Below are 17,472 nucleotides of genomic sequence, written 5' to 3'. Positions count from 1 at the left end.
AACCCGGGGAACATACACATGCTCCCCTTCTCCCTATAGCCCCTTTCAGACAATTGGACAAGGCTGCAATAGCAGCTGGTAAAACTTTGTCGATTTATGGAATGACCATTGTTATGTGTCCAAAACCCGAAATAAAAAAACAACTGAACTTAACTGAACTGAACCTCATGCCATGTCTCTTGCAGGTGTACTTTGACTGTGGTGCCAAGGTGGACGTGGTGGACGTCCAGGGCCTCATCCTGTCCCCCGGCTTCCCCTACAACTACTCCTCGGGCACGCACTGCGTCTGGCAGTTCTTTGTGCCTGTCGATCACCAACTCGTCCTGGAGATATTTGACTTTGACGTGTTCGAGAGCCACGACTCCGCCGCGCAGTACGCCGCCATCTCTGACTTTGAGGAGGACGAGGGCGACGAAGAGGGGGCCGGCTTCACGGCTGGTGGTCCGAGCGTGGACGAGAACTCGTCGTCGGCTAAAGGCCCCGCCCCTCGGAGCGAGGGAGACGTCGTCTTGAAGGTTCCACAGTCCTCCCAAAATGACCGGGCCAAGCAAGTTGTGGTCCAGGAACAGTCCACGAAGATGGAGATCGCCAGGGTCTCCAACTCGGCCAAAAGATCGGCAGACGCCACCGCCACCGCCAACCTGACCTCTCCACCTCCTCCCCCCTCTCTCGTCCTCATCCCTGGAGCTCAGCCTCCGGGAGACGAGGCCGTCAACTCCGTCTCCTCCCCTCTGAACAGGGGAGATCTCTACCCTGGCTTCCACTCTAACCCTGGCCTCCACCCTAACCCTAACCCTGGCTTGGACGTGGAGGAGATCACCCCGCTTCCGCCGTTCCCCACCGACTCCCCGGCGGTCAGCCCCGAGACCCAGCAGTCGATGCTGGACGCCTGCCCCCACGACGTCCTCTACATCTCTGACCTCATCACCTTCTCCTCTCGCTTCTGCGGCTCCAACCGGCCTCCCAGCAGCCAGCTGATATTCGGCTCCAACCAGGAGATGGTGGAGGTCATCATGGAGCTCATCACCACCACCCACTGGGGCCGGGGCTTTGCCTTGCTCTTTCACTACCACAACCGCACGGAGCCGGGAGGAGACCGCCACTCCTACGCCCCCACGGCCAGCAAGGTAGACTCTCTCCTGGCTGCTGTGAGCGGTGCAGCCTTCTTCGCTATGATACTCACTAGCGCCCTCTGCATCATTTTCAGGTAACTGCAAGCTTGCCAGATTAGAAAGCAACAGGTAACAGCCGAGTAGTAAGATCGTTTTCGGTGATGTGTCATCATGCTGCATCACTGGGTGGGGTTTCGTAATCAAAGAAGGTTATTCTCCGCAGTGTTTTCTCAATTATAAACCACAAACGAGGTGTGATCCGCAACAGTCCCCCCCCCCCCCCCATGAGAGCTGGCAAGACTGGTCTTTCTCAATTCTCCCATGAATGCAAATGGTTTAGTTACTGGGAGTACGTACACACACACACACACATACACACACACACACACACACACTAGGGCTGAGCCCAAACGTTTGAACGTTCGGACCTTCGTTCGATACGTTGGCATTCGAATTCTAAATCAACATTCAAATTATTTTTTTTTCTTTTTTTTATCCACTTTTTCTCCTTATTTTCTATTTTTCTCTCATCCCAATTTTCGCCTCGCCAATTCTCCCTTCAATTCTCCCCTCCCCTGTCTCGAACGTTGCTAGACTATGCCTCCCACTGGTCGGCTGCAGTGAGGACCAAGCCTTGCATCACGTGTCCCCTCCGGTACACGAGGAGGCAGCCGTCGCATATTTTCACCTGAACAGCGCGATCTCTCAGTGGCGAGGAGTAACGTGTGGGAGGCTCACGCTGCCCCCGATACTTCCTGATTCTGCTGACTCCTACAGGCACACCAACCGACCTGTAGGAGTCGCTGTCCACAACGTCCAATCCCCACCCACCGGCTTTCCCACCCCTAACACTGCCAATTGTGTTAGTATGACGGCCGGCCAAGCCGGAAGCAACACCGAGAGCTGGGCTCGAACCCAGCATCTCCTGCGTTAGTGGCGAGCGCCTTGCCCACTGCGCCACTCAACCGCCCCCAATTTTTTTTTTATAATAAAAAAAAAAGAAATATTATTATTATTATAATTTTTTTTTAACTGATGAGTTATATTCATTAAAGAAAGTAGATTTAATAAAAAAAAAATTTAAAATACTAATTTAATCAGATTAATGACTTTATTCAAATTGAGGATTTAGTTCGAGGATATTTATTAAAAAAAATAGATTTTAAAAAAAAATTTAAAACGAAGGTTCGAAAAACCCTGACGAAGTTTGAATCCCAAAAACAGGCTTCGGGGACAGCCCTAACACACACACACACACACACACACACACACACACACACACACACACACACACACACACACACACACACACACACACACACACACACCTACCAGTGTGTTGTGTTGTCTCAGCTGGAGGTGCCAGGCCTTGAACGGTGTGGTGTCCCTGAGTGGATGGTTGGGTTCTCGGCTCTAACCACACGGCTGCCTTGATGTGGCTACACTCTCAGTCACCATAGAGAGAGAGAGAGAGAGAGAGAGAGAGAGAGAGAGAGAGAGAGAGAGAGAGAGAGAGACGCTCAAGGTACGGCACCTTGAGCGGCCCGCCGTATGAAAGTGACCGGAACAGAAAGAAAGGGGACAACGAGGGGACGGCGAAAGTCAATGTGTCCTCTTGAGTTCCGTACAGATTACGATCATTTTGGTCCTCAGGTACCCCCCCCCCCCCCCCCACACATCAAAAGGTGTCATTTACAAGTTGTTCCCTCTGTTGGTCCCAAGGGGCAGTTCTGTTTGGGAGTCTGTAATACTATCTGTACTGACGTCGTCTCCGGGTTACAATACTGGCCCAAATAGTGATGTGCATGACTCCAGATGCTTGCGGTCACTTACACTCTAGTTGGCACAGTGTGACGTAATAATTGACTATTTGTATAAGTAGTATAAGTATAATTTGTTAGTTTATATTAGTATAAGTATATTTGTTTTTGTTGATGACGATTATGTGTGTATTATAGGCATTGTGAGGTTACAGCAGTGTTCATTATCATTGTTTAGACTGAATACAGTGAATGTTGATGCCAAAATCAAGATTTTAAAGCTTTGTTTAGAGACAAACCAATACATTATATATCAGTCTGCTGATATCATGGCTTATTATCACCAATACAGTATATCTGTCTGCTGATATCATGGCTTATTATCACCAATACAGTATATCTGTCTGCTGATATCATGGCTTATTATCACCAATACAGTATATCTGTCTGCTGATATCATGGCTTATTATCACCAATACAGTATATCTGTCTGCTGATATCATGGCTTATTATCACCAATACATGGGTATTGGCGTGTATGTTACCAATATCCCGCCGGTTGAATATAGCCGTCTTTTACTGCCTTTTTTACATTAGCACAAAGAGAGTAGTATCATAATATGAAACTAGATATCTGGGGGAATCCATAAACACCAGCCATGTCAGGTCAGCTTTACTGACGAAGGGGGTAGATATCGCTCCAAAAGTCCAGCTAAATGCTTTAACCCTTTCACTACCACACTTTAACGTTAGGTTATGACTATAACCAAGTTCTGTTAGTTAGGGGCGATGCTTGGCATCGCTACTGCACTATCTCGCGTACGTGCACGCGTACTGAATAAACCACAAATGTACCTCTAATACCAGTATTAGTCTGACCACACCCCTCATCAGCTTACCTTCATAAGCAGGTGTGTGGTCACCTGCTCTCCTCCTTCCCAAGCTTTCACCACAAGGTGAGGACAAGGGCTGCAGCGGCCGTCCGATGCCAAGCATCGCCCCTAACTAACAGAACTTGGTTATAGTCATAACCTAACGTTCTGTATCGTTAGTGGCTTAGCTTGGCATCGCTACTGCACAAGGGAGGCCAAGCGGAGCCACTTGGCTGACAAATACACCCCGCTGACAGCCCCCCAAAACCATCAGAACAGGGAGGGCCGAGCCCCCCCGACCCCCCCTAATGGAGGGTAGCCCCCCTATTAGGGACGTCACGGGAGGGCGACGGACCCGACCGTGCGAAGAGGCACTCAAGCAACTCAACGCACAGGGTGAGCAGACCGTGGCTTGACCCCACGACTACACACACGCACAACCCGCATGCCACCCGGGAACGAACGGAGGAACAACCTCGTTACTGCCCCCAGAATCACGGGGTCAAGGGCAAACCCAACCCCGTGGCAAGGCCGTAGCAGCGGAGCACGAAGGAAGACCCAGACCCACCAAAAGGACTGGACTCCCTAGAATGGGGGCCCGGAGAAGTCCATGATGCCAGCATCAAGACCCCACCAGGTGGGCACGTAGTGCCCCGCCCCCCACATCGCCAGCGTATTCGGACAAAGGCCCCTCAGTTACTGCACCTGGTATTCCCAGGCGGAACCAACCAGGCCAGAACCTGCCCAGCTTCCGAGATCGGACGAGATCGGGCGTGTTCAGGTCGGTATGGCCGTAAGCCGAGCGGGCCCCGTCCCCCCAATAGTACACCGCCTGGCACACTGACCCTGCAGAATAGGCAGTCAGCATGGCCGTAAGCACACAAAAAAGGTTAACCAACGGAAGCAGGCAGCGCACCGGGGAAAAACCAGGCAACAGGCTGTTAACCCTAGCCTGGAGACTGCGGACGAGACAGGCGCCAGAGGGGACAGCTGAACACAGCCGCCCCGGCGGAAGGAGCGTAAGCTGGCGGTGTTGCATGACCAAGCCTCCATTTAACAACCCCCACCCAGAGGGGTCGAGGCAGAGAAGGCTGACACGATTGGCAGACGTCATGAACGTGCAGGGGCACCCTCAAACGGTGAACCCGGGAGTTGACACTGCTCCAACACACCAGGGAATCAACCACCTCGGTGTTACCCAATGCGGTGGTTGTTCCTATAACCCCTCAAGAAAAAACTCCAAAACACACCTGCGGGTATACACCGGCTATACCGCAGTACAAGTGTTTCAGTTTCCAAAAAGGGTTAACCCAGGCCTACGGGTCGCAAACATCACTTCGGACCGGGCCTGGCGGTACGGGAAGCACAGGGTCACCAGAGGAGGTCAAAAAAAACCCCCCACAGGCCCCTCTTCGCCATGCGTGAGAGAGGAGCGAAAAATAATGGAGAACCAGCCCCTAAGCACACCGTACCTGGTATTCCCCGGCGGTCTCCCAACCAAGTACTAACCAGGACCAACCTGTGTAGCGGCCGAGATCCGACGAGATCGAGAGCGTACAGAATGGCATGGCTGTAAGCCATGACGACAGTGCTGAGTAAAAACATACCCAACCAGGGTCTCCATAGCGCTTAACCCTGTGACACCCAGACCGACCTGGCATTTTTCCCCCTGAAAAAAGCCCAAGTCCCTCAGGGTACCAGAACAGCAGATCTGCATCCCCGGCGGACAACGGGTTCAACTGATCTGGACCAGCGTGACCAGAACCAGTCCCGTGCCCTAACCACGCCGACATGCCTACTCCAGGAGAAGGGCAGATATGCGTGTTGATCTTAACATGAAAAGAAGGCGCCACCCAGACGTTCGGACGAACCGCGCCTGGTGGCCCACCCCAAGGGCGTGAGACCCCACTACATATGTTCAGATCCATCCCGTCATCATCCCCCAGACATGAACGAGAATCCGTCGACAACCCACCCAGGTCATGGGATGTGGTCGCCGGAAGAGGAAAAACCCCCATCTCAGTTGCTTTATAAAAACGCTGTTTCAACCACAAGCAACCAAGGCGTGCCAGTCAATCGCCTGTTTACAGCGAGCTAGCACTATACCTGCGTCGGGACACACCCCCATCAATGAACAGGCTATTTAGACCTGTCATTGAATCCCCAAGGCGCCCAGGGGAACGACAAGAGGGGTGTGACACTCCCTAACTCCAACACTTCTGGAATAGAAAGAAGGAAGCATCAACAGTATGTATCCCAGTCTACACAGCCGGGGTAAAAAATGTTCACATTTTTACATCCCACCACCCTCCCATAGGAAAGAGACGGGGATCCCCAGAGAGACTTCCCACGCGAGCTGTACAGATTGAAAAGAATATATTGCACCTCGAGCCATGTAAAAAACTGGTTTTAGGGCCTCCGGGGAAGAGGCACTGAACCCATACACACTCAATAAACGAATTGAATCGAATATACATACAATAGAAAAGGACCCTTCTAGAGGGTCCACTCACTTTGACAATCTGAGGAGGAAGGCTCTGTACTCTGATGGAGGCTTCCTCACATGGAAGAAGGAGTCCGAACTCACAGAAGGCCTGAATAGGCGCTTGGTGAGGAGGAGCCCTGACCACCCCCCCTGAAAACAGATCCATCACATGGACCTGAACAGCACACGGAAGTCCTACCAACAGAGACGCGCACGGTGACGTACTCTATGGCGGGGGAATTCCTGCGGTGCACACGCCCAATATACCAGGCCGTGGGACCAGGAACTCCCTCCCCCCCCCCCCCCCCCCCCCCCCGTAACGTGCCGAACCGCCACGTGACGGGAACCTTGAAGGACAGGGGGTGTACCCCTGACCGACAGAACAATGGGGAGAGGAAAGGTTACCAGTTCACCCCTTTACGACCCCACACCCATGATACGACGTAACGACAAAAAGAGAATATGACACAGTCATAGTCAGCTCTATGAAGCGTTTCACAGCTCCACACAGCGCATGAGCTAACCTGCTATCTGATTTTTACTAAGGAAAAACACAGAATAGAGAAGGCTCTAAGAACCCCGGTCCAACATACACATGTGCTTCTGTGGCCAGTACAACCCAGTTGTAGGTCACATGACACACACAACCCATCATCACCTACAAAAAATGGCAAAAACACTCAACAGAGGAACGCCGTTTTTTTCACAATGAGAGAATACATCATTCTTGATTAGTATCGACCACAGGCCTTGCTAAGCACACATGACAGCAACCAAACCAATTTCCCTTTAGGAAATAAGTTTCTCCAGCAGATTTAGCACAACCTCAGCAATCAAGCTAAGAGTTACATCGTATCCCTACCACACAAAAGACACAATTAATGCACAACATGTCTGATAGGAGGTGATAAAGTCCCCAGGGAACCGGGGGGGAAAAACACAATCCTCCTATTTTACCCTCAATACGGCCAGTTAAAACAGGAAAACCTGTTAATGTGTGAACTCACTGTTCATTGTCATTACAGTCTGAGAAAGAACATTCTTTTACTCACTTGTCACCAAGCATAGCTTCATAGGTTAGTTGCCTTAGTAGTGAGTACACGGTACACATAAACACCATGATGTTTCTCACACAACAACCAGATCAATACATCACGATCTGCACGGAGAAGCTAACTGCCAGTGACAAAAACAGCTCACACACAACCCGCAACGTATCCCAAATGCATTGCAACAACACACGTTTTGGGAAAAAACACCGTTATTCACAATACATTTAGCAAAGTAAAACCAGAAGACGTGTTATGAGGTCTGGCCAACCCCGTACCTACCCGGAACGCAGATCAGCGAAGTGCAGTCACAAGACACCGTAGAACACAGCCGTCCTGTGTTGTTCGATCCGGGCAGCGTCGCCGCTCCACCAGTCGCTACAGTCCTCTTTGTTGACGCAATCCCCGTCTAGGCTCAGGCAGGGTCGACGAACATCCCCTGTCAAGGATGACGTCGTGGTCAAGAGTGTAAAACATGTTAAAATCAAAGCACGTTCAACAGAATAGCATCAAGCTAACGGCTGCTCCAACCGTTCAGGTGCTATTGCTTCCGCTCGCGAGACGCCGATCTAACGACGCACGCGATCAGAAGCGAGCTCCCGGCGGCGCGCGAGAAGCTAAGCTACCCCGCGCCAGGCCACTGACCGGCTAACCGTAAGCTATGAACATGTAAACAATGACATAACACTCACCCAGACAGGCCGCCGTTCTGAACCCCTCCTCACTTTTTAAGAGAAAAGAGAAAACAAGACGTCAACACCGCTTCACAACGGTGACATTACCACGTCCGGCGGAATCAGCACAGTACCAACTGGCCTGTATAGCTGACTTTGAACATGAATCTGCCGCTATCGCACATTACATGCACATATCCCCTCGTGAAGGAATACTCTCATTTGGATATGAAAGATGGGGTCTTAACACGGTGACAGAGAGAATCCACTCGTCCAGAACACACAGGGATCACCAGTGTCAATGGTCGCGGCCCACTAGTTAAAACTATAATGGTCGCCAGACCAAGGCCTTCTGTCGCCTAGGCGGCTAAACAAAGGACCCTAGCCTGGGGCCGGTTTCCATAAACTTTGTCAAGTAGCCCCCATAGCACTAACAGACAAGTGGAGCCCGCCAGCAAACACTACTCACCCAACCTGGAACGCACCGCTCCTCACAACAGCGGCATGTCCGACAGTTCAGCTGTGGCCTGACAGGTTTCACCCCAACAAACACAGCAAAGAACTGCAGTTGAGAAGCATGCAGCGGCGTGCTCCCAATACGAAAACCGGTGGAGGGTTTTTAGAATGATCATCATCTTCTAGACACTCCAGTACGAAGACAATATCGCCGTATTTTCTCGAAAATAGTGAGAGAAAATAAAGATATGATGTCAACGTATCCTTGTTTCCCAAGCTGTTCCTAATCCAATTTCTTCCATCATGGTGTCAAGTGTGGGGATCTACCGAGGCACCTCTTCCTTGTGGTGAAAGCGAGAAGGAGGAGAGCAGGTGACCACACACCTGCTTATGAAGGTAAGCTGATGAGGGGTGTGGTCAGACTAATACTGGTATTAGAGGTACATTTGTGGTTTATTCAGTACGCGTGCACGTACGCGAGATAGTGCAGTAGCGATGCCAAGCTAAGCCACTAACGATACAGAACTGTCTGAAGTGTGGTAGTGAAAGGGTTAACCCTTTTTGCCGTGTGGCAGTGAAAGGGTTAACCTTCTGTATTGTTGCAGTGAAAGGGTTAACACGTTGGTAGTGTGGTAGTGAAAGGGTTAATGGGGGAGAAATGGGCATGGCCATTTTCAAAAAGGTTTCTTGACCTCTCACCTCAAGATATCCAAATGAAAATGGACTCATTGGAACCACACCAAGTCTCCTCTTTACAGCAAGTCCCATGCAGATTTAGACCCAAACCATGCACAATTTTTTTGCTTGCAGTTTATATATAAGTAATATATGTATGCTATAATAAAGCTTGTTCAACTCTAAAATAATCCGCCTCCAAAAAATATTTTTATCACAACTCTTTGATAACCAAATTTCAGGGATCCTTGCTAATAATGTCTGTGAATATCAGCCGATATATATGGATTCATAGCCTTTAGAAGAAGACATCTATTGATTCGGTTGAACCCATGACCTTTCCTCTAGCGATTTTGTGATTATTTGACAAAATTTCAACGAGACAGGCTCTCTACATCAGCTGCGATAGTAAACAGTAACTCAGGGGGTTGGGGGGGGGGGGGGTGGGGGGGTTGGAAACACGTTCATTAAAATGAAAGTGTAATTAGCAAGAACAGACAGCACATGTCATTAGGAAGCCAGGGAGTGTGCCACTACCCTACCATGAAACTTGCATGCCCTTTTGGTAGTCTGACCAAATTATTTATATATTTCTTTCAATTGTTCCCAAGTTAATGTAAAAGAGTTCACAGAACTGTTGGTACCTAACTATAGGTGTACTAGAGTAATATGTGGTGTTGTTACCCTCTGTGGATTTGGTTGTTGTATGAAAAGATTAAGCCTGAAGATTAAGCCTTTATTTTTTTTTTATTATTAGTGTTATTATTATTTTCTTTTATATATATATATATATATTTTTTTTTTGTGGGAAGTGGGTAATTATGCAGATGTGTTAAATGTATGCTTCATCGGGATAGGTGCAAGTAAATGTTTACTTTTCATATTGTGTATTCTGTATATAAAAAAATAAGTAGTATTGTGTATTCTTCTGTAATATAAAAAAAAAAAAATGTATTGTGTATTTATTCTGTATATATAAAGAAGTAGTATATCAGAGGTCTCATATGGGTTGGTCTAGCCCTAAAGCGTATGCAATGTTGTGGTGTTTCCCATTTGATCATCCAAGACCACATCAGAGCCTGGAGTTTCTGAGAGCGGAATATCCGCGGGTGTGTATGGAGCGAGTCAGTTAGCTGACCACGTCAAACAGCCAGTCCAACATTGTTGTGTGGTGGGACGAGTAAAACATTTTTGGTCAAACTCCAAACAGAGAAAGGAATACAGTAAGTACGTACTCTTAAGAAAACACCGCCAAGCCGTCAACATTGGGAGAGCATTCATGAAAGTTGGTTTTTCCAGATATGTTAGTCATTCTTGAAGGCCCGATCCACAATTCTTCTGACCACATGAGAATGGGGTACATTCACAGCTTTCCTTTGATCTGTAGACAGAAAACAAGCTAATTGTGACTTTCTTAACACTTTCAGTGCCACGGTTCCGGTGCCCCGGAACCCTGTTGCGTGCCACCACCCACTTCAATGACAGAGCTCTCATATTTGCGAACGCATAAACTATATCTTAAATTATGGCCGTCGCTTATCAATGACTTGTTTGCAGTCAACATTGTCGAAACTGATTGTTTTTTAATCGTTAATTTCCGTTTTATACCATTTTGAAAAACGCTCGTTTTTTGAACGTTCAAGAAGAAAATAAAGATTCTGTGATAAGCACCCTTTACTGGAATATTCGGGAATACACAAAACATGTTGTCATTTTTCGGCCTATTTATGAATCATTTTCAAATAAACGCTAGATTATCGATAGTATTATGTGTACTTATGCACGCTATAGAAGTGGGCTGAAAAATCGATTATCTTATTTCCTGATCGCACACACACACATACACACATGGCACACGCTGATATATAGGTGAAAATAGCTCTGATTATCCCAAGACTGGTAAAATAGATTCCTTACCTCAGATCAGATGTTCTCCAAAAAGATTATTCCAATTCCTGATTGCCATTCCAAATATCGATCGCGTTTATTGATCCAATGCTGGGTACTGGAAACACACATTCTCCGCTGTTCTGGTGGTGGGCGATTACTTGGATCGTCTCCGGTTACTTGTCTGACAAGTAAAATGTGGAAGCAGGACTTTTTTTTCTCCATGCGTTTCATTCAATCCAATCCAAAGAGGTGCAGTACCATCCGGAGAGACGATAGGGGGCGGTATTTTCCATGTTCGAGTTCAGACAGACCCCCACTGGTAACGTGAGGCTAGATTGATGAAAAATGAATGGAAATCGATGATTAAAAAAAAACGATGGCACTCAACGGTTGGCATGAAGTTTGAACTAACGAGAAATCTCGTCGCTGGCACTCAAAGTGTTAATGTAGCTCTGTTTGACTCCAGTCTTTACAAGTATTACCTACGTAAACAAACCTTTTACAACCACAGAATACAGCAAATACAATTAGAAACCCATATCAACCTGTTAGTCCTTGTATCAAGAGCTCAGTTAGTCCAACTAGGAGAATGAAAACCTCTCCATTCTTATTTCCTATTTTTGGTGCTGGGGCTACCCATTTGTTTACAGTAAGTTTGGATCACAGATCGGGCCTTTAACTGAAATGTTGCATTGCATTTTTTTGGGGTTTCCTTCGGGATAAATAAAGGATTTCTATTCTATTCTATTCTATTCTATTTTGTTTCGTTTTGTTTTCCAGACCCAAACTATGTCCGAAAAGAGCCAGTTCCTGCTCATCCAGCAACTCTGAGGTAAACGCAGCAACACCGTCTCTGACTCCCCTCCTCTCACCCCACTGTCTCTGACTCCCCTCCTCTCACCCCACTGTCTCTGACTCCCCTCCTCTCACCCCACTGTCTCTGACTCTCCTCCTCTCACCCCACTGTCTCTGACTCCCCTCCTCTCACCCCACTGTCTCCGACTCCCCTCCTCTCACCCCACTGTCTCTGACTCCCCTCCTCTCACCCCACTGTCTCTGACTCCCCTCCTCTCACCCCACTGTCTCTGACTCCCCTCCTCTCACCCCACTGTCTCTGACTCTCCCCTCCTCTCACCCCACTGTCTCTGACTCCCCTCCTCTCACCCCACTGTCTCTGACTCCCCTCCTCTCACCCCACTGTCTCTGACTCCCCTCCTCTCACCCCACCGTCTCTGACTCTCCCCTCCTCTCACCCCACTGTCTCTGACTCCCCTCCTCTCACCCCACTGTCTCTGACTCTCCCCTCCTCTCACCCCACCGTCTCTGACTCTCCCCTCCTCTCACCCCACCGTCTCTGACTCCCCTCCTCTCACCCCACTGTCTCTGACTCCCCTCCTCTCACCCCACTGTCTCTGACTCCCCTCCTCTCACCCCACTGTCTCTGACTCTCCTCCTCTCACCCCACTGTCTCTGACTCCCCTCCTCTCACCCCACCGTCTCTGACTCCCCTCCTCTCACCCCACCGTCTCTGACTCCCCTCCTCTCACCCCACTGTCTCTGACTCTCCTCCTCTCACCCCACCGTCTCTGACTCCCCTCCTCTCACCCCACTGTCTCTGACTCTCCCCTCCTCTCACCCCACTGTCTCTGACTCCCCTCCTCTCACCCCACTGTCTCTGACTCTCTCCTCCTCTCACCCCACTGTCTCTGACTCTCTCCTCCTCTCACCCCACTGTCTCTGACTCCCCTCCTCTCACCCCACTGTCTCTGACTCCCCTCCTCTCACCCCACCGTCTCTGACTCCCCTCCTCTCACCCCACTGTCTCTGACTCTCCCCTCCTCTCACCCCACTGTCTCTGACTCCCCTCCTCTCACCCCACTGTCTCTGACTCCCCTCCTCTCACCCCACTGTCTCTGACTCCCCTCCTCTCACCCCACTGTCTCTGACTCCCCTCCTCTCACCCCACTGTCTCTGACTCTCCCCTCCTCTCACCCCACCGTCTCTGACTCCCCTCCTCTCACCCCACTGTCTCTGACTCTCCCCTCCTCTCACCCCACCGTCTCTGACTCCCCTCCTCTCACCCCACTGTCTCTGACTCTCTCCTCCTCTCACCCACTGTCTCTGACTCTCCCCTCCTCTCACCCCACCGTCTCTGACTCCCCTCCTCTCACCCCACTGTCTCTGACTCTCCCCTCCTCTCACCCCACCGTCTCTGACTCCCCTCCTCTCACCCCACTGTCTCTGACTCCCCTCCTCTCACCCCACTGTCTCTGACTCCCCTCCTCTCACCCCACTGTCTCTGACTCCCCTCCTCTCACCCCACCGTCTCTGACTCCCCTCCTCTCACCCCACTGTCTCTGACTCCCCTCCTCTCACCCCACTGTCTCTGACTCCCCTCCTCTCACCCCACTGTCTCTGACTCTCCCCTCCTCTCACCCCACCGTCTCTGACTCTCCCCTCCTCTCACCCCACTGTCTCTGACTCCCCTCCTCTCACCCCACCGTCTCTGACTCCCCTCCTCTCACCCCACTGTCTCTGACTCTCCCCTCCTCTCACCCCACAGAGCCTAGTTAGCTCGCAGCTATCGTTAGCTTCTAACGCAACGGTGTATACACAATATGTACAACGACACAATGATCAAACACCTTATAAATACTATTGTCATGTCCATAAGTTCCCTGGCAGAATACTTGTGAGGACAGTGGTATACAAGGAGGAGAGAACCATTTTAAATCGGGTATTCATGCTGGCTAACAAGCTGGGTAGCTATGAGCTAACTAGCGCTACAAGCACAAACACCCTACAACCACCACTATTGTCGCGTCCACAAGCTCCCCCGGCAAAACACCCGCAAGGACAAAGGCACACAAAGAGGAGAGAACCACCCCAAATCGGGCACTCATGCCGGCCAACAAGCGACCTGCGTCTATGCCTTCTACATCGGGCATTCATGCTGGCTAACAAGCTGGGTGTCGTGGTATGGCGTTAGCACAACAATAGCTACCAAGCTAAGCGCCGTTAGCTTCTAACGGTGTATACACAATATGTACATTATTACATATGGTAACGTGGTTGTGGCTTTTACAAATAGTGGTTCGCTTTAGAGATGGATGGCTATGATCACGGAGCAATAGTGCTGTTAGGTGAAACAGATAGAGCTTCATTCATCACTCGGCTAGTAGTAGCAAGGCTCTCTGGCTGCCGCTAGCTGGTGTGTGACTCTCGGGCGTAAGCGGGGTAAGGGGGGCGTGCTAGCGTAGGGTCACGTAGGCTTAGTGGCCAATCAGGCCAACCCCGGAAATCAAATCCGTTGCGGAAGTGGTACACCAGGCAGGCCTCACCCTCTACTGTCATTAAGCATGAATGAAACTAACCATCTTTAGATAATAACTTAATATCTTTTGAAAACATTGTTCCTCTGAATACTTTAAAACAGTTATATGGTTCTTCTTCCGAGGTATCGAATCAATAATGTGTAATGTTTCGAAAGCCCATTTTCCCACCATGTTGGAAAAAACAACGATTGCTATGTGCAAAACTATGGTTTCTACACGTTGATGTATGAGAAATATACAAATATTTACAACTTATTTAAAAAAAGTCACAGTGGTACAGTAATATTTGTTTTACCTGCAAGTGGTTCCCAGTGGTTCCAGGCAGCCATGTTGGAAGAAAGAACTACTACACACAATCCCGTGTGTGACCTCTGAACCCGGGAGCTGTTAGAGTGTTAACTGACAGGCTCTGCGCTGTGCTGTAGGTGCCAGAGGGAGCGCAGACCACCGGGGCCGAGGTCAGTGAGCTGCAGCTGGTGGCTGCTAATCAGGCCGGCCTGGAGGTGACTACACAGCAGGCCAACAACATCTCCCACCACCGCACTCCATCACACACAGGTGGGGACACACACAGACGCACGCACACACACACACACAGGTGTGGAGACACGCACGCACACACACACACACACACGCACACACACAGGTGGGGAGACACACACACAGGAGGGGAGCCACACACAGGTGGGGAGACACACACACACACAGGTGGGGAGACACGCACACAGGTGGGGAGCCACGCACACACACAGGTGGGGAGCCACGCACACACACAGGTGGGGAGCCACGCACACACACAGGTGGGGAGACACACACACACACAGGTGGGGAGACACACACACACACAGGTGGGGAGCCACGCACGCACACAGGTGGGGAGCCACGCACACACACAGGTGGGGAGCCACGCACACACACAGGTGGGGAGCCACGCACACACACAGGTGGGGAGCCACGCACACACACAGGTGGGGAGCCACGCACACACACAGGTGGGGAGCCACGCACACACACAGGTGGGGAGACACACACACACGCACACAGGTGGGGAGACACACACACACACAGGTGGGGAGACACACACACACGCACACAGGTGGGGAGACACACACACACACAGGTGGAGAGACACACACACACACAGGTGGGGAGACACACACACACGCACACAGGTGGGGAGACACACACACACACAGGTGGAGAGACACACACACACACAGGTGGGGAGACACACACACACAGGTGGAGAGACACACACACACACAGGTGGGGAGACACACACACACACAGGTGGGGAGACACGCACACAGGTGGGGAGACACACACACACAGGTGGGGAGACACACACACACACAGGTGGGGAGACACACACACACACAGGTGGGGAGACACACACACACACACACAGGTGGGGAGACACACACACACACAGGTGGGGAGACACACACACACACAGGTGGGGAGACACACACACACAGGTGGGGAGACACACACACACACAGGTGGGGAGACACACACACACACAGGTGGGGAGACACACACACACACAGGTGGGGAGACACGCACACAGGTGGGGAGCCACGCACACACACAGGTGGAGAGACACACACACACGCACACACACACACAGGTGGGGAGACACGCACACAGGTGGGGAGCCACGCACACACACAGGTGGAGAGACACACACACACGCACACAGGTGGGGAGACACGCGCACAAACACACACACACACGCACACAGGTGGGGAGACACACACGCACACAGGTGGGGAGACACACACACACAGGTGGGGAGACACACACACACACACACAGGTGGGGAGACACACACATACACAGGTGGGGAGACACACACACAGGTGGGGAGATGCACACACACACACACAGGTGGGGAGACACACACACACGGATATAATTTAGAACAAATGTGAACAGTATGCAAAATCACAAGATAACTAATCCAATTGCTGTTCATTATGTGAACTGTGTGATGATGTAAGGTGTGGTGTCAAACCCAAACTGCTGTTTTTAATTATCATAAAATATCCAATATCTCTTCTTGAGAGAACATTTTTTGTTGACATGAGGTTGCGATCATTCATCGAGATGACATAATTATATCACAACAATATCATAATTTCATCACAATGCGATCACAATACCATAATTGATAATGTTGAATTATCACCTCTAGCCCTTAGCACAGACATACTGTACATACTAGGGGTGTAACGGTACGCAAAAACGGTTTTGAAGTCACGGTTAATTTTGGTACAGTGGGGGAAAGTTTGCAGAATGTGGCTTTCCATGTTCCACTCGGCCGGGGGTGAAGTAGTTCAAGTTCAAGTTTCTTTATTAGTTGTCATACAGAAATACAGGATACTTTTGTATGAAATGCTTCTTTCTGTTTTGCTCCTGAGAGTATGCTAGGTAAAAATAGATAATTATAAAAAGTATAATGAGTATAAAATAGAAAGTCAAGTACTTAAACAAGTGTAAACAAGACAATAAATGTTCAATATACATATGTACAGTAGTGTACAGTTACTCCTACACCACCACCTCTAGTCCTACAGCTCCTACACCACCTCCTGTGTCTCTTCCCTGTTTCTTTTCCCTCTCTCCTCTTTCGCCTGCACCCCGCCACTGTATGCACCCCTCTCCCCCTGATTGAGGGGTACCGCACAGGGGTGTTTGGGTCGGGTCCAACCAAGCTGATAATGATTTAATTTGGCCCTTAGCTGAACCTACGTGTTCAGCGTAATTGGGCCGCTGTTGTTGCATTCACCTCGTCGTACAGGAGGTCTCGCAACAGGATCTTAACTGTCTCCAGGACACAGACACACACACACACACACACACACACACACACACACACACACGCACACACAAGGTACAACAGACAGAGCTGGCCCACGCTACATGAGCTGGCATCATACAAATAGAGTTGCTCAGAAGATGGGTCATTCAGTGTCAGATCCTGAAAGCGATTCAGTATGGTGCGGGTGGGCGCTGAAACATGCTGTCGTTTGGAGCTGGACTGAGGGCGACACGGCCCTTGCATAATGTTCTAATTGAACAGCGCGTTCCGTTCTCCCCAGTTATTCCCCTCCCAGTTGTCCTCACTCACCCTTCCCCGCTGACCTGAAACCACATCGCTG

The 17,472-nt window shown here is 50.0% G+C and overlaps 1 protein-coding gene across 2 annotated transcripts in view; it reads left to right on the top strand.

Moving 5' to 3' along the window:
* LOC311222849 (uncharacterized protein) overlaps positions 1 to 17,472 on the top strand; it is a 66,276-nt gene that overhangs the window by 35,120 nt on the left and 13,684 nt on the right. For both annotated transcript variants that reach the window (XM_084307484.1, XM_084307485.1), the window contains exons 2-4: positions 186 to 1,207; positions 11,754 to 11,805; positions 14,734 to 14,866. In XM_084307484.1, the coding sequence (XP_084163610.1) occupies positions 186 to 1,207; positions 11,754 to 11,805; positions 14,734 to 14,866 (1,207 nt within the window). The remainder of the gene's footprint in view (positions 1 to 185; positions 1,208 to 11,753; positions 11,806 to 14,733; positions 14,867 to 17,472) is intronic.

Source organism: Notolepis coatsorum (assembly GCF_963971535.1).
Source record: "Notolepis coatsorum genome assembly, chromosome: 2".
NCBI lineage: Eukaryota > Metazoa > Chordata > Actinopteri > Aulopiformes > Paralepididae > Notolepis > Notolepis coatsorum.
Note: the sequence above shows the minus strand (reverse complement) of the source record. Positions and strands in the feature narration are given on the sequence as shown.